This window comes from Mustela putorius, unplaced genomic scaffold, assembly GCF_011764305.1.
Source record: "Mustela putorius furo isolate JIRA1106 unplaced genomic scaffold, ASM1176430v1.1 tig00004041_pilon_pilon_pilon, whole genome shotgun sequence".
Classification (NCBI taxonomy): domain Eukaryota; kingdom Metazoa; phylum Chordata; class Mammalia; order Carnivora; family Mustelidae; genus Mustela; species Mustela putorius.
The window spans coordinates 1,247,609-1,269,982 of NW_025422176.1; the positions used below are offsets into that span (position 1 = coordinate 1,247,609).

The following is a 22,374-nucleotide window of genomic DNA, read 5'->3' on the forward strand; positions in this document are numbered from 1 at the left end:
GCTTGTGTTCCTTCTCTTGCTGTCTCTCTCTCTGTCAAATAAATAAATAAAATTTTTTAAAAATTACTCTAATGTATTATTTTTGTTATTTCATAATAAAATCTTTAGATCCCAATAAAAAAGTTCTTTCTACCCACAAGATCTTGGTTGGTGGTAGAGACAGAAATTGGCCAATTCTGTCCAGTAAGACTTACTGCTCATACTCCTCTTTCTGCAGGCACACATCTGGGTTTATCTGGTTACTCCTCGATCTGAGAGCAGTGCCTGTGTTCTTGGCGGCCCTAATGCCTCCACCTTGAGCTGCCCTCTGATGGTGCTGACCTGCTGCGGGGACTGAGAGCTCTGGCTCCATGGACCTCAGAGCTCACAGGGGCGTGCCCAGTATTTCTGGAATGACAAGAGCTCCCTGAACTTACTATAGGAAAACAGCATTCTGCTCAATTAAAAAAAAAAAAAAAATTCTTGTGGGACACCTGGGTGGCTCAGTTGGTTGAGCATCTGGCTCTTGATTTTGGCTCAGGTCATGACCTCAGGGTCATGAGATCAGGCCCCACGTCAGGAGCCACGCTGAGTATGGAGCCTGCTTAAGATTCTCTCTCTCTCGGGCACCTGAGTGGCTCAGTGGGTTAAGCCACTGACTTTGGCTCGGGTCATGATCTCAGGGTCCTGGGATCAAGTCCCGCGTTGGGTGCTCTGCTCAGCAGGGAGCCTGCTTCTCTCTCTCTCTCTCTCTCTCTCTCTCTGCCTGCCTCTCCATCTACTTGTGATCTCTCTCTGTCAAGTGAATAAATGAAATCTTAAAAAAAAAAAAAAAAGATTCTCTCTCTATCTCCCTGCTGCCCCTCACCCCACCCCAAGCCTGCACGCTCTCCCTCTCTCTAAAACAAAATAAGAAATAAAAATAAATTTCTTAAGACTGAGGGCAACTATAATCTAGAACAAGCTACCAAGAGAAGGGCTTTGGAGAGCCCGAGAATGTGTCTGTGTGTAAGCCGGAGACTGCAGCTCTGACCAGCGGCGGGCTGTGGCGCATGGACTGCGCAGGTCCGAGAACCCAGCCTCATGCCTCCTGCTCGCTTGTTCTGTCCCCTAACTAAATGTCACTTCGCATCCTCTTCTTTCTTCCTTCACACAGCTCTGCTGCGATGTAATTCACACACTGCACAATTCACCCATTTAAAGAGCATAATTCAACAGTTTTCAGCGTAGTCACAGAGCTATGTGACCGTCACCACAGTCGACTTCAGAACATTTTCATCGCCCAAAAAAGCAGCCCCGTCTGTTTTAGGAATCACCCCCCATCTCCTCCAGGTGCCTACCTCTCCTCAGCCCGAGGCAATCACAGTCTGTCTTCTGTTTCTATCAATTTGCCTGTTTTGGACACTTCATATAGACAGAATCATAAAACACATGGTCTTTTATGACTGACTTCCTTCACTTAGCATGTTTATGTTTTTTCATCTTATATTTTTAATTACGTAAACAATGTGTGAACATATGCTCTCTTCTAAAAGTCAGAAAACAACAAATAAAGCTGAATTCCCTATGAACACCACACTACTCCTTCCCTACCTCCCCCACCACCCGATGTTTTGAGTTTGTGGCCTAACCTTCCACACATCAGGGCTCAGCAAAATTTTCTGCTAAGGTCCAGATATTTTAGGCATTGCAAAGCCCAAGGTCTGTCTGTCGTAACTACTGAACTCTACCTTCATAGACCAGAGGTAAGTGAAGGGGCATGGTTGCATTCCAATAAAACTTTATTTACAAAATCAGAGGGCAGACCAGGTTTGGCTCATGAGCTAGTTTGCGGACACCCATTCTACAGGAATATATAACGCATGTTAAAGCATTAAAATAGATCCAGAACAGGGATTGGTACTTTCGACTTTTTTGTAAGAAAAAGTTTTCCTGACATACGGTCACACCCATTCATTTACATGTCATTTACAAAAGTCTCTACTGACTACTCACACGGCCCACAAAGCCTACAATGCTTACCATCTGGCCCTGAGGAAAAAGCTCGCTGAACCCCACTATGGAAAATATACCTTATTTTTTGTATGTTCTTTTTACATACTGTATTGGACTCTACATAATATTCTGCAACTTTGTTTTTTTCACTGGACACCATATTTTGGAGATCCATCAATGTGGATATATGTTGATCAAATTAAGGCTGTAACTGCCAGAGTTCCCTTGTATGAACATGTACATTATTTAGTGATTGCCAAATTCTTGGACATTCAGGTTGCTTCAAATGTTCTACTGTCGGTAATGGTGCTACAAGGAATACCCTTAAGATTGCCTCCTCAGGGGGAATAAAAACAAAGATTGCCCCTTCGGGGGATGGGGGGTGGGGAATGCCTGAGTGGCTCAGTTGGTTAAGTGTTTGCCTTCAGCTGAATTCACCATCCCGGAGTCTTGGGACTGACCCTCCCCCGCCCCCCACGTCACGCTTCTTGTTCAGTACTGAGCCTGCTTCTCTCTCTCCTCCCCACTCATGCTCTTTCTCACGATCTCTGTCTCTCTCTCTCTCTCAAATAAATAAAATCTTTAAAAAAGATTGCCCCGGGCTCAGGCACGTGTGCTACTCCAGGGCTCAGAGCAGGAACACAGAACACACGCATTTTTAACTGGGGCAGACAGCACCCTCTGTGTTGACCTGTCCCCACACCCCAGCCTTACTTGGCAAAGAGGGATTTCAGTGCTGCCAGCAAGCCGCAGGTCCCCAGGCCGTTGGTGAATCTGACGCATCTGTCTACGGCTGCAGAAGCCAGACCAAAGAGCTTGTTCACGGAGTGGCTCAGCTCCTGCACGCAGTCAATGACTTCCCCGTGTTCCTGGTCAGCAAATATGGACAAATGAGGGCCGCCTCGGACTCAAGAACAGATGAACAGACATTAAGACGGAGGAGATGTCTAAACCTCCTGGCACGTGGTCAGGCAGCAGAAACGCAGCCCCAAAGCTGCGGAGCTCTTCCAGAGCCCGAGCCAAGGGCAGGACATCTACATGGCCAGTAAGATCACACACACCAATCCCTGGGAGAAAAGCCTTCCATTTTTCACCTCTTTCCTCTTTTTCTGTGATTAAGATGGCATCTCCCCTTTGGCTCTAAAGCTAGAATTCAGATTCTCTGTATCGGACACTCCAAAAGAATGCAGCGAAAGGAAAATCTTCCTTCAGGGGCAAGCACGTAACTGAGGCGGAGCAGACTTTCTAGGCACATCACTAGAAAACGGAAAAATGGCAGGAGGCAGCAGAGTTTAACTAGTGGGAGATCTGCTCTTAAATGTCAACTCGCAACATGCTAAATCACCACAATACTGGCGACGGGAATGCCTTCCCTCACCCTCAGAGGCCCGCCCGAGGGAACCTGCCCCTGGGGCACCGTCCCTGAGTGCTCGGTTCCTGTGCCCATCTGCACCCAGGCTCTGAGGCTTTGAGAAGCCCAGTCTAAGTTCACGGATTGGTCCCTGCTTCTCAGGGCCAGAAACCACTGCCAGCAACCAAGCGAGGACACAGAGGATTCTCCAGTCTCAAAATAGGACCCTGACTATAAGTTCCTCAAGGGCAGAACACACCACTTGTTCGTGCTTTTCTAGTTTCCAGCATTTAAAGTAATGTCAGTATGCAGTAAGTGCTCAGTAAATGCTCATCAAGTAAAAAAAAGAAAAAGAAGGGGGGGAGCCTGGGTGGCTCAGTCATTAGGTGTCAGCCTTCAGCTCAGACGGAAGACTGCCATAGTAAAAATTCATTATCTGGGAGATCATCAACTTCCCCCCAAAGATTTAAGCCTCTCATTCTGCTGGACCTTTATTTGAGATTTTAAATAGAAAATCGGTAGCATCTCCATGGTCTCACTTTACACCTGGATTGCAAGAGTCCACTGGGTACTTGAGCCTGTTTTTTGCCAGCCCCCCCCCAGTCTTTGCACCCCACCCCCCTCCCTGGGGCTGGCAAACCAGAGGCCCCCTGCCTGGCCACCGGGGGGACTGGGCCATTACCAAGGGCACCGCGCTGATCTGGATGAGGACGTTCTTCTCTTCCAGGTCGCCGTACTTCAGCTGGTAGGGTTTGTATGGACCATACACAGCCTCCACCAGTTCCGTGACTTTCACCAGGTTGTACTCATCTTAAGGGGATGAAAAATTAAAATCGATAATGAACAAAGGGGCCGAAATTGCTGGAAAGCAACGGCTGATCGTACTCTGCTGGAACTTGTCTGGCTTCACCTTAGGGGTGACTGACCGCATTTTGTGAACGTGCTGTGGCTATTCATGGAAGCTGCAGCCATCACTTCGGTAAATAATTCTGCGGAACTTGGGCTCGGGGTGTAATGTCTAGAGCGCTAAGATGCCAACTCCCTTCGTCCCACAACCCACCGTGGCTAAGAATCACTTCAAATGATAACTCTAGTCAAGGGCCAGTTCCAGAAGTGCTGCAGAGAAAAGGGTCTGCTGGAATATTTTCCCAGGACTTTAGAGACGGGATACCTCATATACTAGGCATCCCCAAAATTCCTATATTCGCCTACATAAAAAAAAATAATAATACAAAGCATGTTTGTACCAAAAATCGAAATGGGCACCTTCCAAGAATAGCAACTCAGCTTCTAGGCTGAATACTGACACCCAAGTGACTTCAGCATCCACTGATAAGCCTTGCCTGAATAAACTTACACTGCTGATTATAAAATGATTTCCTAATCCTCTCGTTTCTTCTAGATCTACTTGCAGGTCTTCTCTTACAAAGAAAAAATTTTCCTTTGTCGCTCTCTTTAATATAATAAATCCCGTGAACCCGTAGATTCTTCCATATTCACGGTGTTAGGATCCACTATTGTCATTATCCGCTTTGATGCTCAAACTGTTTTGAATTTGGTCCGCGGGGGCCCTGCAGGCTGCCTCCTGAAATCTTTCTGACACGTCTCTCCCTAATCAGCCTCTGAGTGCCTCAGCTGGAATCCAAAATCTTTTCTCTAGGCCGCAAGGCCCCACGCAGGCTGACCTCGGGAGGGGAAAGACGCAAGCAGTGGCGAGGGAAGGCTCTTCTGTCCAGGCTCCCCTGCCTCCTACTTACGTGACTGTGTACAATGACAGAACTCTGGAGGCCTGTTTCCTCAGCTATAAATTAAGATTAATAAAGGCATCAATCTTATAAGGCCTTAGTGGGGACTACATAAAATCTGTGTCTAGCCTGTGGGAACACTCCATAAAAGCCAGCTCTTTCGGTTTTTAACTGCCCCAGCCTCTCCTCTTTACCATTGCCCTGGCCGCCGCCTTCTCTCAGCCCCTCGGACACACCGGGCTCCCTTCCGGTCGTGTGCCGATGCTTCTGTCCAGAAGGATCTTGTTCTCCCTTATCCTCCGGCATCTGGTCACCTCCCCGTTTTTCTTCCAGGACTCACTCAGCTCAAGTCCCCAGGCTCGATCAGTTTTGTTGGCTCACATATGCTCCTAGAACCACTGTGTTTTTCTTCAAAGTACTCATCTCATTTTGTAATTATACAGCCATTACTATGATCATTAGGTTATCTCCCAACGGAACAGATGATGGGTGACAGCAGGGACGGCCTGGTTTTGCTCGGCACAGCAACCTCAGCGTCCAGCATTCCAGAGCTCGTCCATTTGTAGTTGAACAGAATAAATTAAACACATTGTGATCTATCTATAAAGCAGTCACGAAAAATAATTGGACATCTACATAGACAAAAGACACACACACAAGTTGGGAACCAGAGGTGCAAGTGGGAAGACAGAAGCTATGAACCTGTGGTGGTGGATCTGCTTTGGAACGATCTAGAACAATCCACAGTTCCAATTCTTTGGAACAAACCAGAAACATGCATTTCCTAGCTCTGTTCAACAAAAGACCCTAGGAGCCCAGCAACAAGGAGTACCCTCAGTGTCCAGACCTTGTTCTAAATACCATTTACCACTAGAAGAAACCAGGCTCCTTGGGAAAACACAGAGCTGAGGCAGGGAAGGTATGTGTTCCTGGAACAGTTTGTGCCGAACAGCAAGAATGCACTTAAAGACTGATGGGGACACACTGAAAAGATCCAGGAGGCAGCCCAAAGGGGGCAACCACTGACCAAATTGGAAATAATTCAAGCATCAAAATTAATAGTGGCAACAACAAATCATAACACAATGAGTAAAAAAAGAATCCAGGAATTCACAGTGATATGAAAGTGAGGAAAGGGGCCACCAGGCTGGCTCAGTCAGAAGACCACAAGACTCTTGACCTCAAGGTTGTGAGTTTGAGCACCACATGGGGTGTACAGATTACATAAATAAATAAAACTTTTTTAAAAAGTGAGGAAAGAAAGGGAAATCTCTTTTTTTATAAAAGAAGGCCACAAACAGATGTAGAAGGAAGCAGAGAATTAGGAAATCATCATTTTACAATCAGCAGTGTAAAAGTTTATTCAGGCAAGGATTATCGATGGAGGCTAAAGTCACTGGGTAAATATTTTTTGAGGATTAGTATATTTCTATGGGCTCAAGGCATCACTCCATGGGTTACTTAATTTTTTTAAGATTTTATTTATTGACTTGAGAGACAGGTGGAGAGTGAGAGAGAGCATAAGCGGTGAGAAGCAGAGGGAGAGGGAGACTCCCCACTGAACAAGGAACCAGATGTGGGACTCAATCCCAGGACCCTGCATGACCTGAGCCAAACGCCGACACTTTAACCGACTGAAGCATCCAGGCACCCTTAAATCCACCCTTAAGTAATCCTTAAGTAATAAGGATTACTTATGAGTTACAAAGAGGAAGAAGTACGTTTATAATGGAGAGATCTAGTGGATACATCTACTAAGTGATTAATCCAACCATCACCAATGATTGGACATTATGTGTCTCCTGACGTGGTGCCACAGGAAACACACCCCATCATCAATGCAGCATTCTTGCCAAAATATTTCATCTAAATCTAATCTTGAGGAATCAATCAGACAGTTCCAGAATATGGGACATTCCACTAGAAAACTACCCTATATTCTTCAAAGAGGTCAGTGTCTTGAAAGACAGAAGAAAGAGGAGATGACTATTTCAGATTAAGAGATTAAAGAGACAAGACAACCAGATACAATGTGCATCAACTGATCTTAATGGGAGGCAGAAGTGGGGAAGCAGCTATGAAGACTTTAGTGGGGAAAAAAAAAAAACCTTTTGTGGAACAAATGGAAAAATTCATGTATTAGGTGACATTATTGAGTAAATATTAAATTTGAACGGTTTTTGTCCCTTCCCCCTAAATTTGAGGGGGTTAATACAGTAACAAAATACTCTATTAACAACATATTTAAGGGGGCACCTAAGTGGCTCAGTGGGTTAAGGCCTCTGCCTTCAGCTGAGGTCGTGATCCCAGAGTCCTGGGATCGAACTCTGCTTCTGGCTCTCTGCTCAGCGGGGAGCCTGCTTCCCCCACTCCTTCTCTGCCTGCCTCTCTGCCTACCTGTGATCTCTGTCAAATGAATAAATAAAATCTTTAAAACAAAACAAAACATATTTAAGGAGTGGAACCTGAGTGGCTCAGTCAGTTAAGTGTCTACCTTCAACTCAGGTTATGATCCCAGGGTCCTGGGATCAAGTCCAGCATCACACTCCCTGCTCAGCAGGGAGCCTGCTTCTCCCTCTGCCCCTCCCCCTGCTCCTGCTTTCTGTCAAATAAATGAAATATTTTTAAAAGATTTTATTTATTCCTGGCATGCCTAGGTGGCTCAGTGAGTTAAGCCTCCACCTTCGGCTCAGGTCATGATCTCAGGGTCCTGGGATCAAGCGCCTCGTCGGGCTCTCTGCTCAGCGGGGAGTCTGCTTCCTTCCTCTCTCTCTGCCTGCCTCTCTGCCTACTTATGATCTCTCTCTCTCTTTCAAATAAATAAAATCTTTAAAAATTTAAAAAAAAAAAATCAAGGATCTGATACTTAACTGACTAAGCCACCCAGGTGCCCCAATAAATAAAATCTTAAAAAAAAAAAAATTTAAAGCACAGCTGGATGGCTCAGTCAGTTAAGCGTCTGCCTGAGGCTCAGGTCATGATCCTGGGTCCTGGGATCACGACCCAGATCAGGCTCCCTGCTCACGGGTGAGTCTGTTTCTCCCTTTCCCTCTGCCCACCAACCTCCCCTGCACCAATGCATGCTCTCTTGCTCTCACTCTATCTCAAATAAATAAATAAAATCTTTTAAAAAGGTAGTTAAGGATACAGAGACACGGTCATTCACACAGAATCTGCACATGTATGTAACACAAAATATTATTTCTAGATGGGAGATGGAGAGTGACCTTCCTTCTTTGTCTTTTCTGGTTTTTTAAATAATGAATCCTGTTATTTATTAATTATAAAATAAATTATTTTTAAAATTTCATTTTTCTATTGCAAAATCTTTCATGTATTTCTAATCATGCCATGTACATGCATTAATTACTAAAACAGAAACAATGTTAAAGGCAAAATATAAAGTTTGAAAATATTTCTGCAACATACTTGATAAACAACGGGAAAAAAATCCTTACTCTATAAGGATATTTTGAGGAGATACACCAAATTTTTAACAGTGGTTACACATGTATATATTTTCCATTTGTGGAAAATGTGTATTTATATTTGAATTACTAGGAGAAAATATAACAGAAGGCTGCCAGAGGCTCTCTCTGAGTGCTGAGGTGATGAATCATTTTTATGCTTCTGTATTTTTATTTTTGTGTAGTGAATCATTTTTATACTTCTGTATTTTTATTTTTGTGTAGCGAATCAGTCTTATTCTTCTGTATTTTTATTTTTGTGTGTTTCTGAAGTATTTTTAGATTTAAAGAAATACTTTTTTGAATCCTTAAAAACTGAAATTTCTGTGGCTAGCTAACAAAGCACTTCCACATCTGATTCTGTGGAGGGTGGTCCTCTCTTCTTCAAGTACGTCCTTCACCAGCGGGAGGAAGGCGACCAGCCCTTCTGTACTTTGCCCTACCTTCATTCTACTGGGCCCGAGAAGGCAGCATGTCCTATGCTCTAGCCACTTGGACACTGCATCCCGGTCCCCTGGAAGCTACCCACATCCCCCCGGCCTCTCCCACGACCGAGACCTGCCGAGTGAGTGAGCCAAAACACCTATGAATCATCCGGAACTCGAACAATACACACTCCCTGGAATGTACAAAGTAATTATACACAAATGTAATTAAAGAGAATAACTATTAAATAAACCAAGGTAGTGACACACAGCAGCCAAATGGCAGAACAAAGCTTCCTGAAGTGATTTCCTGATTTGACAGCAGCATGTGTCACGAGATCTGTGCTACTTAAAAGTTTATGATGCTTTTGACTTACAGGGAACACAGGTAACGTACCACTGCTGTGTTCCCAAATAGGAGTGAGGAGTGCTTTGTTCCCAGATACAGCTGGGGAAATGCCCAGTTCCCCCATTACCACCCTTAGTCCTGACATAGCCTAACCCTGTCCTTCAGAACTTGCTGGTGCCCCATCAAAATCTCCTCTAACCTATCTGTTCTCTTAACTTACTTTTTAGGTTGAGTTGTCTGAGGTTTTATGATGCCTCAAAGGGAAGAGGACTCTACCCTCCCAATGTAGCCGGCTGCCAATCCAAGGCCACCGATGTCCAGCTATCTCATGTGTATTCTAAGCCCCTGCCGATGTACCCATCACGTTCCCAGAGCATGCAAAGCCCCTAGGTAGCACTGGGCTTGGTTAACAGGCAACAACCATTTCCGCAATGGCCATGCTTTCATGGAAGCGGCTTCTGTATCTACTGAGAAGGAAAACAAGGATCCCTTCCAATTCTGCAAGATCAGTCATCTAAAAGATGGGAAAACCCAGGCCCCAGAAGCTTCAAAAAGAGCAAGTGAAGACAAGCCAGAAGGAATGTTTACGTGGGTGGGGGAGCTGCGCCATCTCCAATCCCTTGGCAAAGTGGGCGGTGGCGTCATAGAACTCCAGCAGCTTGAGAAGCTCCAGCTCAGGCCCTGCCCTTTCCAGGCTGGAGCTGAGGCAGTCGGGCAGAGTGGGCAGCAAGACCCCCAGAGTCTGAATCAGCAGCACAGTCACGACCTCGTGGGGGTTCTTGAAAACCTGCAGCGAGACAGAGGTATCGGTGTTAGCACACAGGGCCAAAGAGAAGCACACCTGTTAAAGAAACAGTCTCTTGGGTTGCTCTCAGAGGAATCCCTCCAACAGCTGGAAAGTGACCTGGTCAAGAGCTTTAAGCCCCAACCGATCCTTATCCCAAACTTGAGCAAGCTCAGAAGGCCAAGTAAATGGCAGAACTTGCAACCTGTCCAGGACAACTGGCTACTTCATGTCTATCACTGGCCCCAAGTGCCTCTTTCCCCATCTGTCACGCAGAGTATGGAGATGGCCACCCAAAACTGGCCAGCGAGGACTGTGTGGATGACAGTGCAGAAACTGGGAGGAGGTGGGAGGTGGGGAACAAAATGGAATTAAAGAAGAGCAATTCGCTGAGTCAGGGCTGGAGGACATCGAGCCAGATTTGCAGAGCAGCCCACAGCCACCTCTCCCCTGGACACAGATCTTTGGTTAAGATGGATTTATCTTTTATTCTAAGGACCACCAGGAAGAGTGTGTGCAGGGCCTTTAAGATTACAGATTTAGTTATTCGCTAAGAGTCTTTTCTGTTTCATATACTAATGATCTCTTGTGGGCAAAACTGGAAGAATGCACACAGTACATTTAGAGAGGGGTTCTGAGGGACACCCCTGTCTGTGATGCTTCTTTATCATAAAAATGCTGTTTTATCATAACATAACTTAAATAGGCCCAAACATGAAAACAAGATATAACGCCATTCCTAGGTAACTCTAAGGCCAAAAAAGGTGTAAGCTTAAAAACTGTAAGATCAATAAACTCAAATTTTTAGGAGAAAATACCCTGAGAGGAAGGAAAATGAAAGCACAACTTCTCCAAAGTTATGGGACACAGCAAAAGCAACACTAAGAGGGAAATTCATAGCTTTAAACACATACATTAAAAAGGAAGAAATATCTCAAATCAATAACCTAACTGTACACATTAAGGAAAAAGAAAAATAAGAAACTAAACCCAAAGTTAGTAGAAGGAAGGAAAAAATAAAGATTAGAGCAGAGGTAAATGAAATAAAGAATAGAAAGTAATTTTAACAATCAACAAAACTAGTAAATTTCTTTGAAAAGACCAATGAAACTGACAAACCTGGTATCTAGACTGACCAAAAAAAAGAAGCTTTCAATTACTAAAATCAGATATGAAGGTGGTACATTTATTACAATTTTACAGAAATAAAAGGGATTGTAAGAGAATATGATGAACAATTATATGCCAACAAATTAGATAACTTACATGACACAGACAAATTCCTAGAAACAGGGACGCCTGGGTGGCTCAGTTGGTTAAGCAGCTGCCTTTGGCTCAGGTCATGATCCCAGCGTCCTGGGATCGAGTCCCACATCAGGCTCCTTGCTCGGCAGGGAGCCTGCTTCTCCCTCTGCCTCTGCCTGCCACTCTGTCTGCCTGTGCTCGCTCTCTCTCCCTCTCTCTCTCTGATAAATAAATAAAATCTTAAAAAAAAAAAATTCCTAGAAACAAAATTTGCCAAAACTGATTGAAGAAGAAACAGAAAATCTGAATAGTCCTATAATTAACTAGGAAGGAGGCAGAATCAGTAATCAAAAACTGTGTTGCCCCCAAATTTATATGTTGAAGTCCAGATCTCCAGTATCCCAGAGCGTGGCTATCTTTGGACCTAGGAGCTTTAAAGAGGCAATTAAGGTAAGATGGGTCATCTAGGTGGGCTCTTATCCAATCCGACTGGTGTCTTTATAACAAGAGAAGATCAGGACACAGACACCAATAGGACACCAATAGAAAGAAAACATAGGTAGAAGACTGCCACCAGCAAGCAGAGAGAGGTCTCAGAAGAAAACAACCCTGCCAATACCTTGAGCTTGGACTTCTAGTGCCCTGAACCATAAGAAAATAAATTTCTAGGGACGCCTGGGTGGCTCAGTTGGTTAAGCAGCTGCCTTCGGCTCAGGTCATGGTCCCAGCGTCCTGGGATCGAGTCCCACATCGGGCTCCTTGCTCAGCAAGGAGCCTGCTTCTCCCTCTGCCTCTGCCTGCCATTCTGACTGCCTGTGCTCACTCTCTCCCCCTCTCTCCCTCTGATAAATTAAAAAAAAAAAAAAAAGAAAAAAGAAAATAAATTTCTATTCTTAAACCATCCAGTTTGTGATATTTAGTTATGATAGTCCTGGCAAACTAATATAAAACACTTCCTAACTCATTCTATGAAGCCAGCATTAACCTGATACCAAGGCCAACCAAATACTAAAAGAAAATTACAGACCATTTCCTTATAAATACACAATCAACAATACCCAACAAAATAATAATAAACTAAATTCAGCAACCATATTAAAAGGCTTATATACCGGGGCACCTGGGTGGCTCAGCAGGTTAAAGCCTCTGCCTTCAGCTCAGGTCATGATCTCAGGGTCCTGAGATCGAGCCCCGCATCGAGCTCTCTGCTCAGTGGGGAGCCTGCTTCCTCCTCTCTCTCTGCCTGCCTCTCTGCCTACTTGTGATCTCTCTCTCTGTGTCAAATAAATAAATAAAATCTTGAAAAAAAAAAAAAAAAGGCTTATATACCATAATTAAGTAGAATGGATCTCCAAAATGAAGAGTGGCTCAATATATAAAAATTAATCAATATAATGGACTACATTAACAAAATGAAGGGAAGAAAACACACGACCATCTCAGTTAATGCAGAAAAAAGCATCTGATAAAATTCAACACATTTTATGTTAAAAAAAAATAAGATAAACAATAAACAACCAAAAAACTCAATAAACTAGGACTAGAAATGAATTTCCTTAACATGATAAAGGTCACACAAGAAAAACAGCTATCATACTCTACGGTGAAAGGCTGAAAGCTTTTCCCCTAAGGCCAGGAACAAGATAAGTATGCTATTTTATTTAACACAGTATTGGAATTTCTAGCCAGAACAGTACAACAAGAGAAAGAGATAACAGGCATCTAAATTGTAAAGGAAGAAAAAAATCATCTCTGTTCATAAACTATATGATCTTATATATAGAAAACCTTAAAGAATTCACACACACACAACCTATTAGCATTAATAAATTCATCAAAGCTACAGGATATAAAATCAACAAACAAAAATCAGTTGTGTTTCTATACACCAGCAATCAACAACCCAAAAAGGAAATTAAGAAAACAATCCCATTTATAACAGATGCTGGTCCTACGGCAACCATGTACATAATCCAAACTACCATTTTTTTTTTTTAAGATTACTATAATAATAGAAAACTCACAAAGCTTCAGTGAACACCTGTTTAGTTTGAGAGACATCCCTGCTGGAGTCTGAGAGGTAGGAACAGAGGAAAGAACCAAACAAGCCAACGAGGAACGAAATGACCAAACTGTGGGAACCTTCCCAATTTGTACTCCTTGAGCGACAGTCTTCCATCCGTCTCCTGTACAACACCGCTGAGGCAGCCACTCTTCCTTGGCATTTAAGTGTCCCAAACTAGAATTCATTACTGTCCCCATGACCTTCCCAGACCTGCTTCCCTCAACTTGTGTACTTCTGACAGTAACACCTCCCTTCTGACACAGTGAAAATCTCCCCTCGGACTTTTCCGTTATCAGTTACTAGGTCTTAACAACTGTCCACTCTTCTTGAACTGGGTGCCTTCTACTATGTTTCCATCATGCAAGGCCAGACCAAGTTCTTGCCTTGTCTCCAACCTCTCCTCATCAGATCACTGCCTACGCTACCTCCAAATTCGTTATTTTTTAAATGTTATTTTTAAGACTTATTTACATTTTAAATATTTAAAATTGCAAGATTCATCAATTACTAACATCCTGTCACAACTGCTTTATTTCTCTAACACAGGTCTAATGCAGGCACCTCAGCATGTACCTCCTAAAAACAGGGCCATCCTAGGGCAGCTGGTTGTCTCAGTCAGTGGAGCACGTGACTCTTGATCTTGGGGTTATAGGTTCGAGCCCCATGTTGGGTGTATAGATTACTCAAAAATAAATTCTTTAAAAACAACAGCAGCAACAAAATGGGGGCATCCTCTTATATCACAACACTACAAGTAATCAAACTTATTCTTGAAATACCTTTATGGTCCAACTATCCCTACATGGCTTTTTTGTCATCATGCAGAATCCAATCAAGGACCATGCGATTACATTTAGTTGTCATTCTTTTTTTTGTCTCCTTTAATCTAAAATCAAATCAACTTTTCTTTTTTTTTTTTTAAGATTTTACTTATTTATTTGTCAGAGAGAGAGGCACAGCAAGAGAGGGAACACAAGCCAGGGGAGTGAGAGGGAGAAGCAGGCTTCCCGCTGAGCAAGCAGCCCGATGTGGGGCTCGATCCCAGGATCATGACCTAAGCTGAAGGCAGACACTTAACAACTGAGCCACCCAGGTGCCCCAACTTTTTTTTTTTTTCTTTCACCACACTGACATTTTTGAAGACTCCAAGACAACTGTTTCACGAAATGGTTCTGCATTTGAATCCGTCTGCATGTTCCCTCATGATAGCATTCAGGGTTAAGCCTTTTGGGCAGGGGAACTACTCAGGTGATGTTCTGACACCAACATCATCCTTAAAACGGCAACGTCATCACTCAGTCTATGGCTCGAGACTCTCACTACCTTCTTGAGAAAGCCACGTTCCTGCCTTGGCTCCACAGTTCGTCCGCCGTGTGGCTCCGCTGCCCACACACACAGCTGCACCAACACGAACCCTCTTGTCTCCAGCCAACGCGGTCCCTTCACTGTCACCGAACAGGCAAATGTCAGAGAAGCATCGAGAGCTTCAGATACCGCTCAGCCCAACGTCCGCATCTGACAGAAGAAACCGGATAGAAGAAATAGAAGAAATCTGACAGAAGGGACCCAAGGAAGAAAGGAAAATGGATCTTGTCTAGAAGAAGGTATCCTGACTCCTCACCACGTCTGGTGAAGCGGGACTGCGCGGTGAGGATCTCCTTCTCTCTCATCTCCTACTCCAATGACCTGGGGCAGGGGAAGAAGGAAACTAAGTCGCTCGGTTCTAAGGAGCTCTAACCGGTGGGTCCGCTGAAGCTACGAAGGCAGATCCTAGACCTTCAGTGGCATGTTTTTTACGCATTTCAATTAAAACACGCTGGGTCGCTTACACTCAGAGGTGTCCCCCGGTCCTCGGAAGTGATGTGGCGTAAGGATTCTCTGGTCATGGGTCAAAGAACCACCACAAAGTTCCCAGACTTACCAACTTATCAACTAGGGCTTCAGAAATCAACCTCAAGAGCCCACCCGACAACAATCTGACCTGACCTTACACTATACAACAAGGCCAATTTCAAGACAGACCACAGACGTTTCTGTACAAAGTAAACAAACTTCTAGAAGAAAACACAGCAATCTGGGGGTTTGTGATAGTTTCTTACAAAACAATTAAAAAAAAAACTGAAAAAACGAAGCCTCATCAAAATCAATACCTCTGTTTAAGCCACAGACCAGAAAGCAGTATCTACAAAATATATCTGGCAAAGGACTTTTAGATTTTATTTATTTATTTGTCAGAGGGAAAGAGAGACAGAGAGAGAGTGCGTGCAGATCACACAAGCAGGCAGAGGCAGAGAGAGAAGCAGGCCCCCTGCCAAGCAAGGAGCCTGATGTGGGATTCCATCCCAGGACCCTGGCATCATGACCCGAGACAAAGGCAGCAGCTTAACCCACTGAGCCACCCAGGTGTCCCTGGCAAAGGACTTTTATCCGAACTATAGAAAGAACTTCTACAACTCAATAAGAAAAAGGCACATAAACCAATTTTCTGTAATGGCCAGAAGATCTGAACAGACACCTCACAAAGGAAGATACAAGTACACTGAGAAGGTGCTCACCAGCCTTAGTCATCAGGAAAGTACAAATTAAAACCACACTGAGATACTACAACACACCCACCAGAACGGCGAACTTAAGAAAGACTGACATCACCTACCATTGGCAAAGATGTGGGGCAATCAGGACTCTCGCATCCTTGTTGTGGGAGTAGAAAAAGTACAACCACTTTGGGAAAATGTCTGGCAGTTTCTTATAACTCTAAATGTACACCCGCCTGATGACCCAGCTATTCCACTCCTAGGAATTTACCCAAGAGATATGAACATGTGAATCCACAAATAGACTTAGAGAACAATGCTCAGTAGCAGCTTCATTCGTAATAACCCCAAACTGAAACCATCCCAAGTGTTCCTCAATGTAAGTATGAATAAACAAACTGTGGTCTAGTCATGCTACGGAACAGTATTTAGCAATAAAAAGGAACAAAGTACTGATTCACGCAATAGGAATAAATTCCACAAACATGCTGAATCGAAGAGGCCTTATGGAGAGAACACATACCATACAGTTCCATCTACAGAAAATTCAGTAGCAGGCTACTACTTTACGGTGGGAAAATACCAGAACAGTGGTTGCCTTCAGGGGTACTGGTATGAAGACCGACCAGGAAGGAGTAAGAGAAATTTCTAGAGTGCCGGTAAATGTTCTCTACATCTTAACAGAGATTAGGGTACATAGAATTTGTCAAAAATAAATCAACTGGCATACTTAGGATCACCACATTTCACAATTTTATCTCAAAAGAATAAGGGAAATCAACACTGAACTCTAGTCACTGACATGCATGTCAGTGATGTTTATAAGTTCCTTGAAGTCAATCAAAAAATAAGACTAATGAATGGATAGATACATGGAGAGAAGGATAGGTTTATAATAAAGCAAACCTAGTGAAATATCCATTGCAGAGTGCACGAAGTGGATATATGGGCGTTCACTACACAATCCTTTCAACGCTTTCATATGTCGAAAGTTTTTCATATTAAAATACTGGGGGGTAAATCAGCAGGGGCCACATTTACTGTGGTGTCTTCTGTTTTCTTTTGCATTGTACTAAGCCTCAGGAGATGACGGCTTCTTATCATGCTTACCTCCTGAAAAGGAAATGGGCCACGGACAAAAAGTATAGACTAGCCCAAACTCACACCTTACAAAATTTAGAATGAGGCCTGAACAAAAGTCTGAAAAGTCTAAATCCTTTTTCGGAGATGATGAAGGGCATTTGCACATGCGGCCGTGAACTGGTTTTATCCTCACCACATGAGAGACAGCAGAAGACACAAGGGCACAGAAATGAGTGGGCATCGACAGGGTCACTGAGAAGCGACGTTCACATCAACGCCGAGGAAGGACTACAGGAGGCTGGGTTTTGTGTTATTGTGACCTAACTGAGTTCTGCTGGCTCCAGGGGAAAGCGACAGGAGTTGGAGCAGAGTGCTTTAACCAGCGGGAGAGACACGACCCTGTCTGGCGGGTTCTTTCCAGCTACAGCTGAGCTCATTCCAATGGGAGACAGAGACAGATGCACACTGTAGGCCGAGCGCACAACTCACTCTGAAAGCAAAAAGACAAAAAAACCAAGCCACACAGGCCCAGTGAGTCACAGCTTCTTCTGCCCTCAACGAAGGAAAGAGGATCTGGGGCACCTGGAGGCATCAAGACAAAGGAACAGTGGTTCATACCCTGGAAGGCGGAAAATGCCATGCCGAGAGGCTCTGGGAAAATCAATGACGCCAAGTGTCCCCTGGCAATGAAGTTCCTCTGCCTCATCGGTCCCCTACGTCAGAGGGCGCCTTTCAAACGGCCGTCTTCCTCCAGCTCTGGGTGTTCTGTGTGAATAAGGGAAACTAACTCTAGGCCAGGTACATTTTACCTGAAGTTAAGATAAAAACAATCTTGTTCGGTCAAACAGCACCTGACCAAGGGCCTCCTGCTTCTAGATCAGGAGATAATGGCCTTCAGGAATTCCACAGGCTCCCTGGCTGAACACCATGCCACGCTGTCACATTAGATTCTATTTAAGATACAGAGAAGCACGATAACAAGAGTCTTAAGGAGACCTAAAGGTTTTACTGCCTTGGGTTTCGAGGCTTATCTTTAACTCCTTTGGTGAGGGCAGCAAATAGGGAGATGTTCTGAGCAGCCATTAAAGTGGGAAGACACCATTCCCGGGGCAGGCACCGATCCCCTAGGACCCACGCGAGCAGTTACCTGTGTTGCCCACTGGATTTGCGTGTGCCAGGCCCCGAGCAAGGCATCATAGAACCCTGTGAGCTGCCGGTCCAGCGGGAGGTCACTCTGGCACAGTTCTTGCCAGGTCGCTAAGAGCTGCGCCTGCAGAGGCAGAACAGAGGGGACCTCACTGAGGAAACAGGATAGCCCTATCACCCCAGCAAGGCAAGCCACATCGAGCTGCCCACTCCCCAGGGCGAGCGGGTGCCCCCTGATGACCATTCACTGCAAACAAAAGCGAGGGAAACAAGACTTCGGTGCCAGCTCTGATCAACAACTCGAGTGACTCCGCTGCCCTCCGGGTGCTCCCTGCTCTTTTCACGTCACCCCAAAGCCTGCCAAGGTCCTTCCACCAGGCATGCTACACTCTCCAGAAAAGACCTCAAGGTGGGAGCGTGTGTGCCCTTGAGCCCCACGGCCAACAGCACTGCTTAAAACACACAAGCGCTGGACCTGGAGGAATTCAGTCAGCCCAGAAAGCGGTCAGGTTTTCAGCTCATGTCAACAACTCCAGAAAACAAAAAAATTCTTCAGGCTTCCTGAGGGCATAAGACAGGACTCTCCCTTGAAAGACAAAAATGCAAAAAATTTAAACAACTTGTCAGTGTGGAAGTGAAATTCAGCTACAAGAGGCCGAAAGGGAGGGCTTGTGTTCCCAGCGCCGCGAAAATGAATCCACGGGTTGGACCGAGAACGCCCCCTACTGGCGAATCAGAAGAAAAAAGCCAGAGCGCACAGAGGCCAGTGTCTCCTCCTTGGAGCTTGCAAATTGGAGCTCGGCAGCCCAGCATGGGAGCATTCCACAACTGTAAGCACCCCCAGCTCCTCACCTTGTGGCATTTGTAGTAGTAGGCAAGCAGCTGGGGCATCCGGTCGATTTCAGTAAACACCTTCACAAACATTCTGCACTGATCTAAAGAAGAACAACATCAAACATGGCCACATTGGAACCAGGCTTCCTGCTGCAGACCAGAGAAAGAATCCCTCCGGCTAAATGTGGACATATGTAAGCTTGCCTTCTGAACTGTCTACCTATACAGTGAATTAACTCACGCACAGAGAATACAGATACGAAAAATAAGCATAAGGGCAGAATATGTGACTCAGATGCCACAAGCCTTGGCTTGTTTAGATAACGCATCTGTACGCTTCAGCAAGGGAACTTAGATTATACATCAGCAAAGTCATTGTTCCACGGGAACCAGGAAATGAGTTCGAATCAGGCCTGGGCCAGGGGCAGGGGTGGGACGGGGTCGGTGGTAGGAGCTAAGCCTGGGCTGCAAAACTGAAGGAGACTCTCGTGCTCAGGGTTGTGCAAGGGCAGAGCGAGAGCCTCCTTAGATTTTCTGCTTTAGGCAATTCACCTGTCTCACCTCCTCCTGGGCCAGACTAAAATCATAAAATGTCAGCGACAGAAAGGCATTTGAAAAACCATCAATCGAACTCATTTTACAGGGGAGGAAAGGGCAGCCCAGAGAGCTTCAGTCACTTGCAGGCCAACGACAGGACTGCTCAACCACAACATGGATGGAACTATATAAAACTACTGCTCTTCAACCACTTGACCCTACAAAAGCAGCAATCTCATAGGACTCAATCTAATATGTATATGAACTAAGAAATACTGACACAGCTGACCTTCTGCCAGCTGCAGAGAACAAATCATGCTCTTTTCTGCCCCAGGGCCTTTGCACTTACCAGGTCTTGGATGATCCTTCTGGCTGTCTGTGTGGTTCTCCCCTTCCCTTATCAGGTAGGCCTTTCCCAATCAGCCAACCTAAATTGGGTTTCTCCTGTTATTTATTCCCCATCACATCTTTCCCTTTGTAGAATTAATTAAAATCTGTATTTTTCTATTTAGTTCCTGTATAACAGTTTGTTATCTTTCTCATCCTCAGAAATACAAGGTCTATGAGGCTGTGACCTTTCCTGTCTTGTCTCACTGTTCCTAGAAATTAGCACAGCATATGGTACACACACACAAAATGTAGTAAGTTGGGGCACCTGGGTGGCTCAGTGGGTTAAGTCTCTGCCTTTGGCTCAGGTCATGATCTCAGATCTCAGGGTCCTGGGATAGAGAAAGCCCTGCATCAGGCTTTCTGCTCAGCTGGGAGCCTGCTTCCCCTGCCCCATCCCTGCCTGCCTCTCTGCCTATTTGTGATCTCTGTCGGTCAAATAAATAAATAAAATCTTTTTAAAAAATGTGGTAAATTAATGACTGTTTTAAATAGCATTGCTTTTCAGAAATATAAATAGTATGTTCGGGGTAGAAAAAATGGAAAACAAGAAGAAAAAACTGCCTATCACACTCTATTAAACACTGTCAACATTTTGGTGTATATTCAAAGAATGCTTTTAGACAGAAACTGCTACAAGGTTACTAGTCCAAAAATATAATCACAACTTTAAAAAGTTTCCACCCCAGAGTAGAACTTGTTATTTCTTGAAACAAATAATAAACAGAATAACACAGAATTTGACCACACAGCAAAGCGTTGGAAAACTTAAAGGTGACATGTGAATCTTCAGCCCTTACAGAGGAATTCGAGTTTTTCAAGGTTAGTACATTAAATTAAACATAAACATGTAACACTGGGGGAAGTTCCTGATTCAGACAAGAGAAAGAAAAAAATGGGAAACTCACTTGGGCAACCATAAAACACTTCTAGGCTCTTGCGATACCACCGACTCCATGCAGAAGGCACTGCTGAGCCCTTGCCTGGTGAAGGCCCTCTGCTGGGTGCTGGGGTGGGGGTACAGGGGGTGGGGTTCTGATGGCAGACGTGTTGTTTTGCAAACATATCCCACTGCCCTTCTGCTGACAGAGCTCTAGGCGTTCTCTGAGAGACCATGGGCCTGCCTCCCCTTCCCCCATTTTTCTGTTTGTGTTTTTAGTTTTTTTCTTACCAGGCAAAAAATTTAGGTTTTATTACCGAGTAACACCACTAGCACTTTCTTACAGCTGCTAGTAATTACACATACATAAGACAGAGCAGATGTCGGGGCAGCTGGGTGGCTCAGTCATTAAGCGTCTGCCTTCGGCTCGGGTGGTGATCTCAGGGTCCTGGGATCGAGCCCCACATCGAGCTCCCTACCCTGCAGGAAGCCTGCTTTTCCTTGTCCTACTCCCACTGCTTGTGTTCCCTCTCTCACTGTGTCTCTCTCCATCAAATAAATAAATAAAATCTTGGGGCGCCTGGGTGGCTCAGTGGGTTAAGGCCTCTGCCTTTGGCTGGGATCATGGTGCCAGGGTCCTGGGATCTTAAAAATAATAATAATAATAAATAAATAAATAAATAAAATCCTTAAAAAAGCCAAGAGCAAATGTCAATTGTCTTTTTTTTTTTTTTAAGATTTTATTTATTTTATTTGACAGAGAGAGAGAGATCACAAGTAGGCAGAGAGGCAGGCAGAGACAGAGGGGGAAGCAGGCTCCCCGCCGAGCAGAGAGCCTGATGTAGGGCTCAATCCCAGGACACTGAGATCATGACCTGAGCTGAAGGCAGAGGCTTAATCCACTGAGCCACCCAGGCGCCCCGTCAATTGTCTTTATGAAAGAACACTTTGGTTTTGTTTCTAGTTTTACTGAAATGACATCACTGTGTAAGTTTTAAGGCATACATCATGCTGGTTTTATCGACACATACTGTGAAATGATAATAGGTTCAGCTAACATCCATTTCCTCATACAGACATAGGAAAAAGAAAGGAAATAAGGAAAGAATAAAGGGGAAAAAATTATTCTAGTGATGAATACTCCTAGGATTTACTCTATTAACAACTGCCCTGGTATCTCCTACAGGGTTGTTATAGGATTGTTATACATAGGATTGCTATAGGACAGTTCACTCCAATCATCATACTGTATGTTACAGCCCTGTACTTGTTATAACTGCAGTTTGTATCTTTTGACCATTTTCCATTGAAGTGTTTCTAGTGAAGCTGACTCTACTCCAGGATCCAGAGTTGGCCAGCCAGAGCCTCAAATCCACCTGACGAAGTAAGTGACTCAGAAGGGCAAAAGCCTGCCAATCAATGCAATCAAGATTAATGCTGGGCTCTCTTCTTAAGCTGTGAGGACAGAAGCCTGGAAGTGTACAGGCCACCACCTGAAGAGGGCACCTGGAAGAAACTAACACCAACACACAGAGAGACAGAATCAAGAAATGGCAAGAGACACGGTC

The 22,374-nt window shown here is 44.5% G+C and overlaps 1 protein-coding gene across 2 annotated transcripts in view; it reads right to left on the minus strand.

Moving 5' to 3' along the window:
• COG7 (component of oligomeric golgi complex 7) overlaps nt 1–22,374 on the minus strand; it is an 82,870-nt gene that overhangs the window by 36,138 nt on the left and 24,358 nt on the right. For both annotated transcript variants that reach the window (XM_013048893.2, XM_004778324.3), the window contains exons 5-9: nt 19,021–19,103; nt 18,170–18,292; nt 9,900–10,098; nt 4,008–4,135; nt 2,689–2,843 (exon numbers count right to left, since the gene is read on the minus strand). In XM_013048893.2, coding sequence (XP_012904347.1) covers nt 2,689–2,843; nt 4,008–4,135; nt 9,900–10,098; nt 18,170–18,292; nt 19,021–19,103 — 688 coding nt within the window. The remainder of the gene's footprint in view (nt 1–2,688; nt 2,844–4,007; nt 4,136–9,899; nt 10,099–18,169; nt 18,293–19,020; nt 19,104–22,374) is intronic.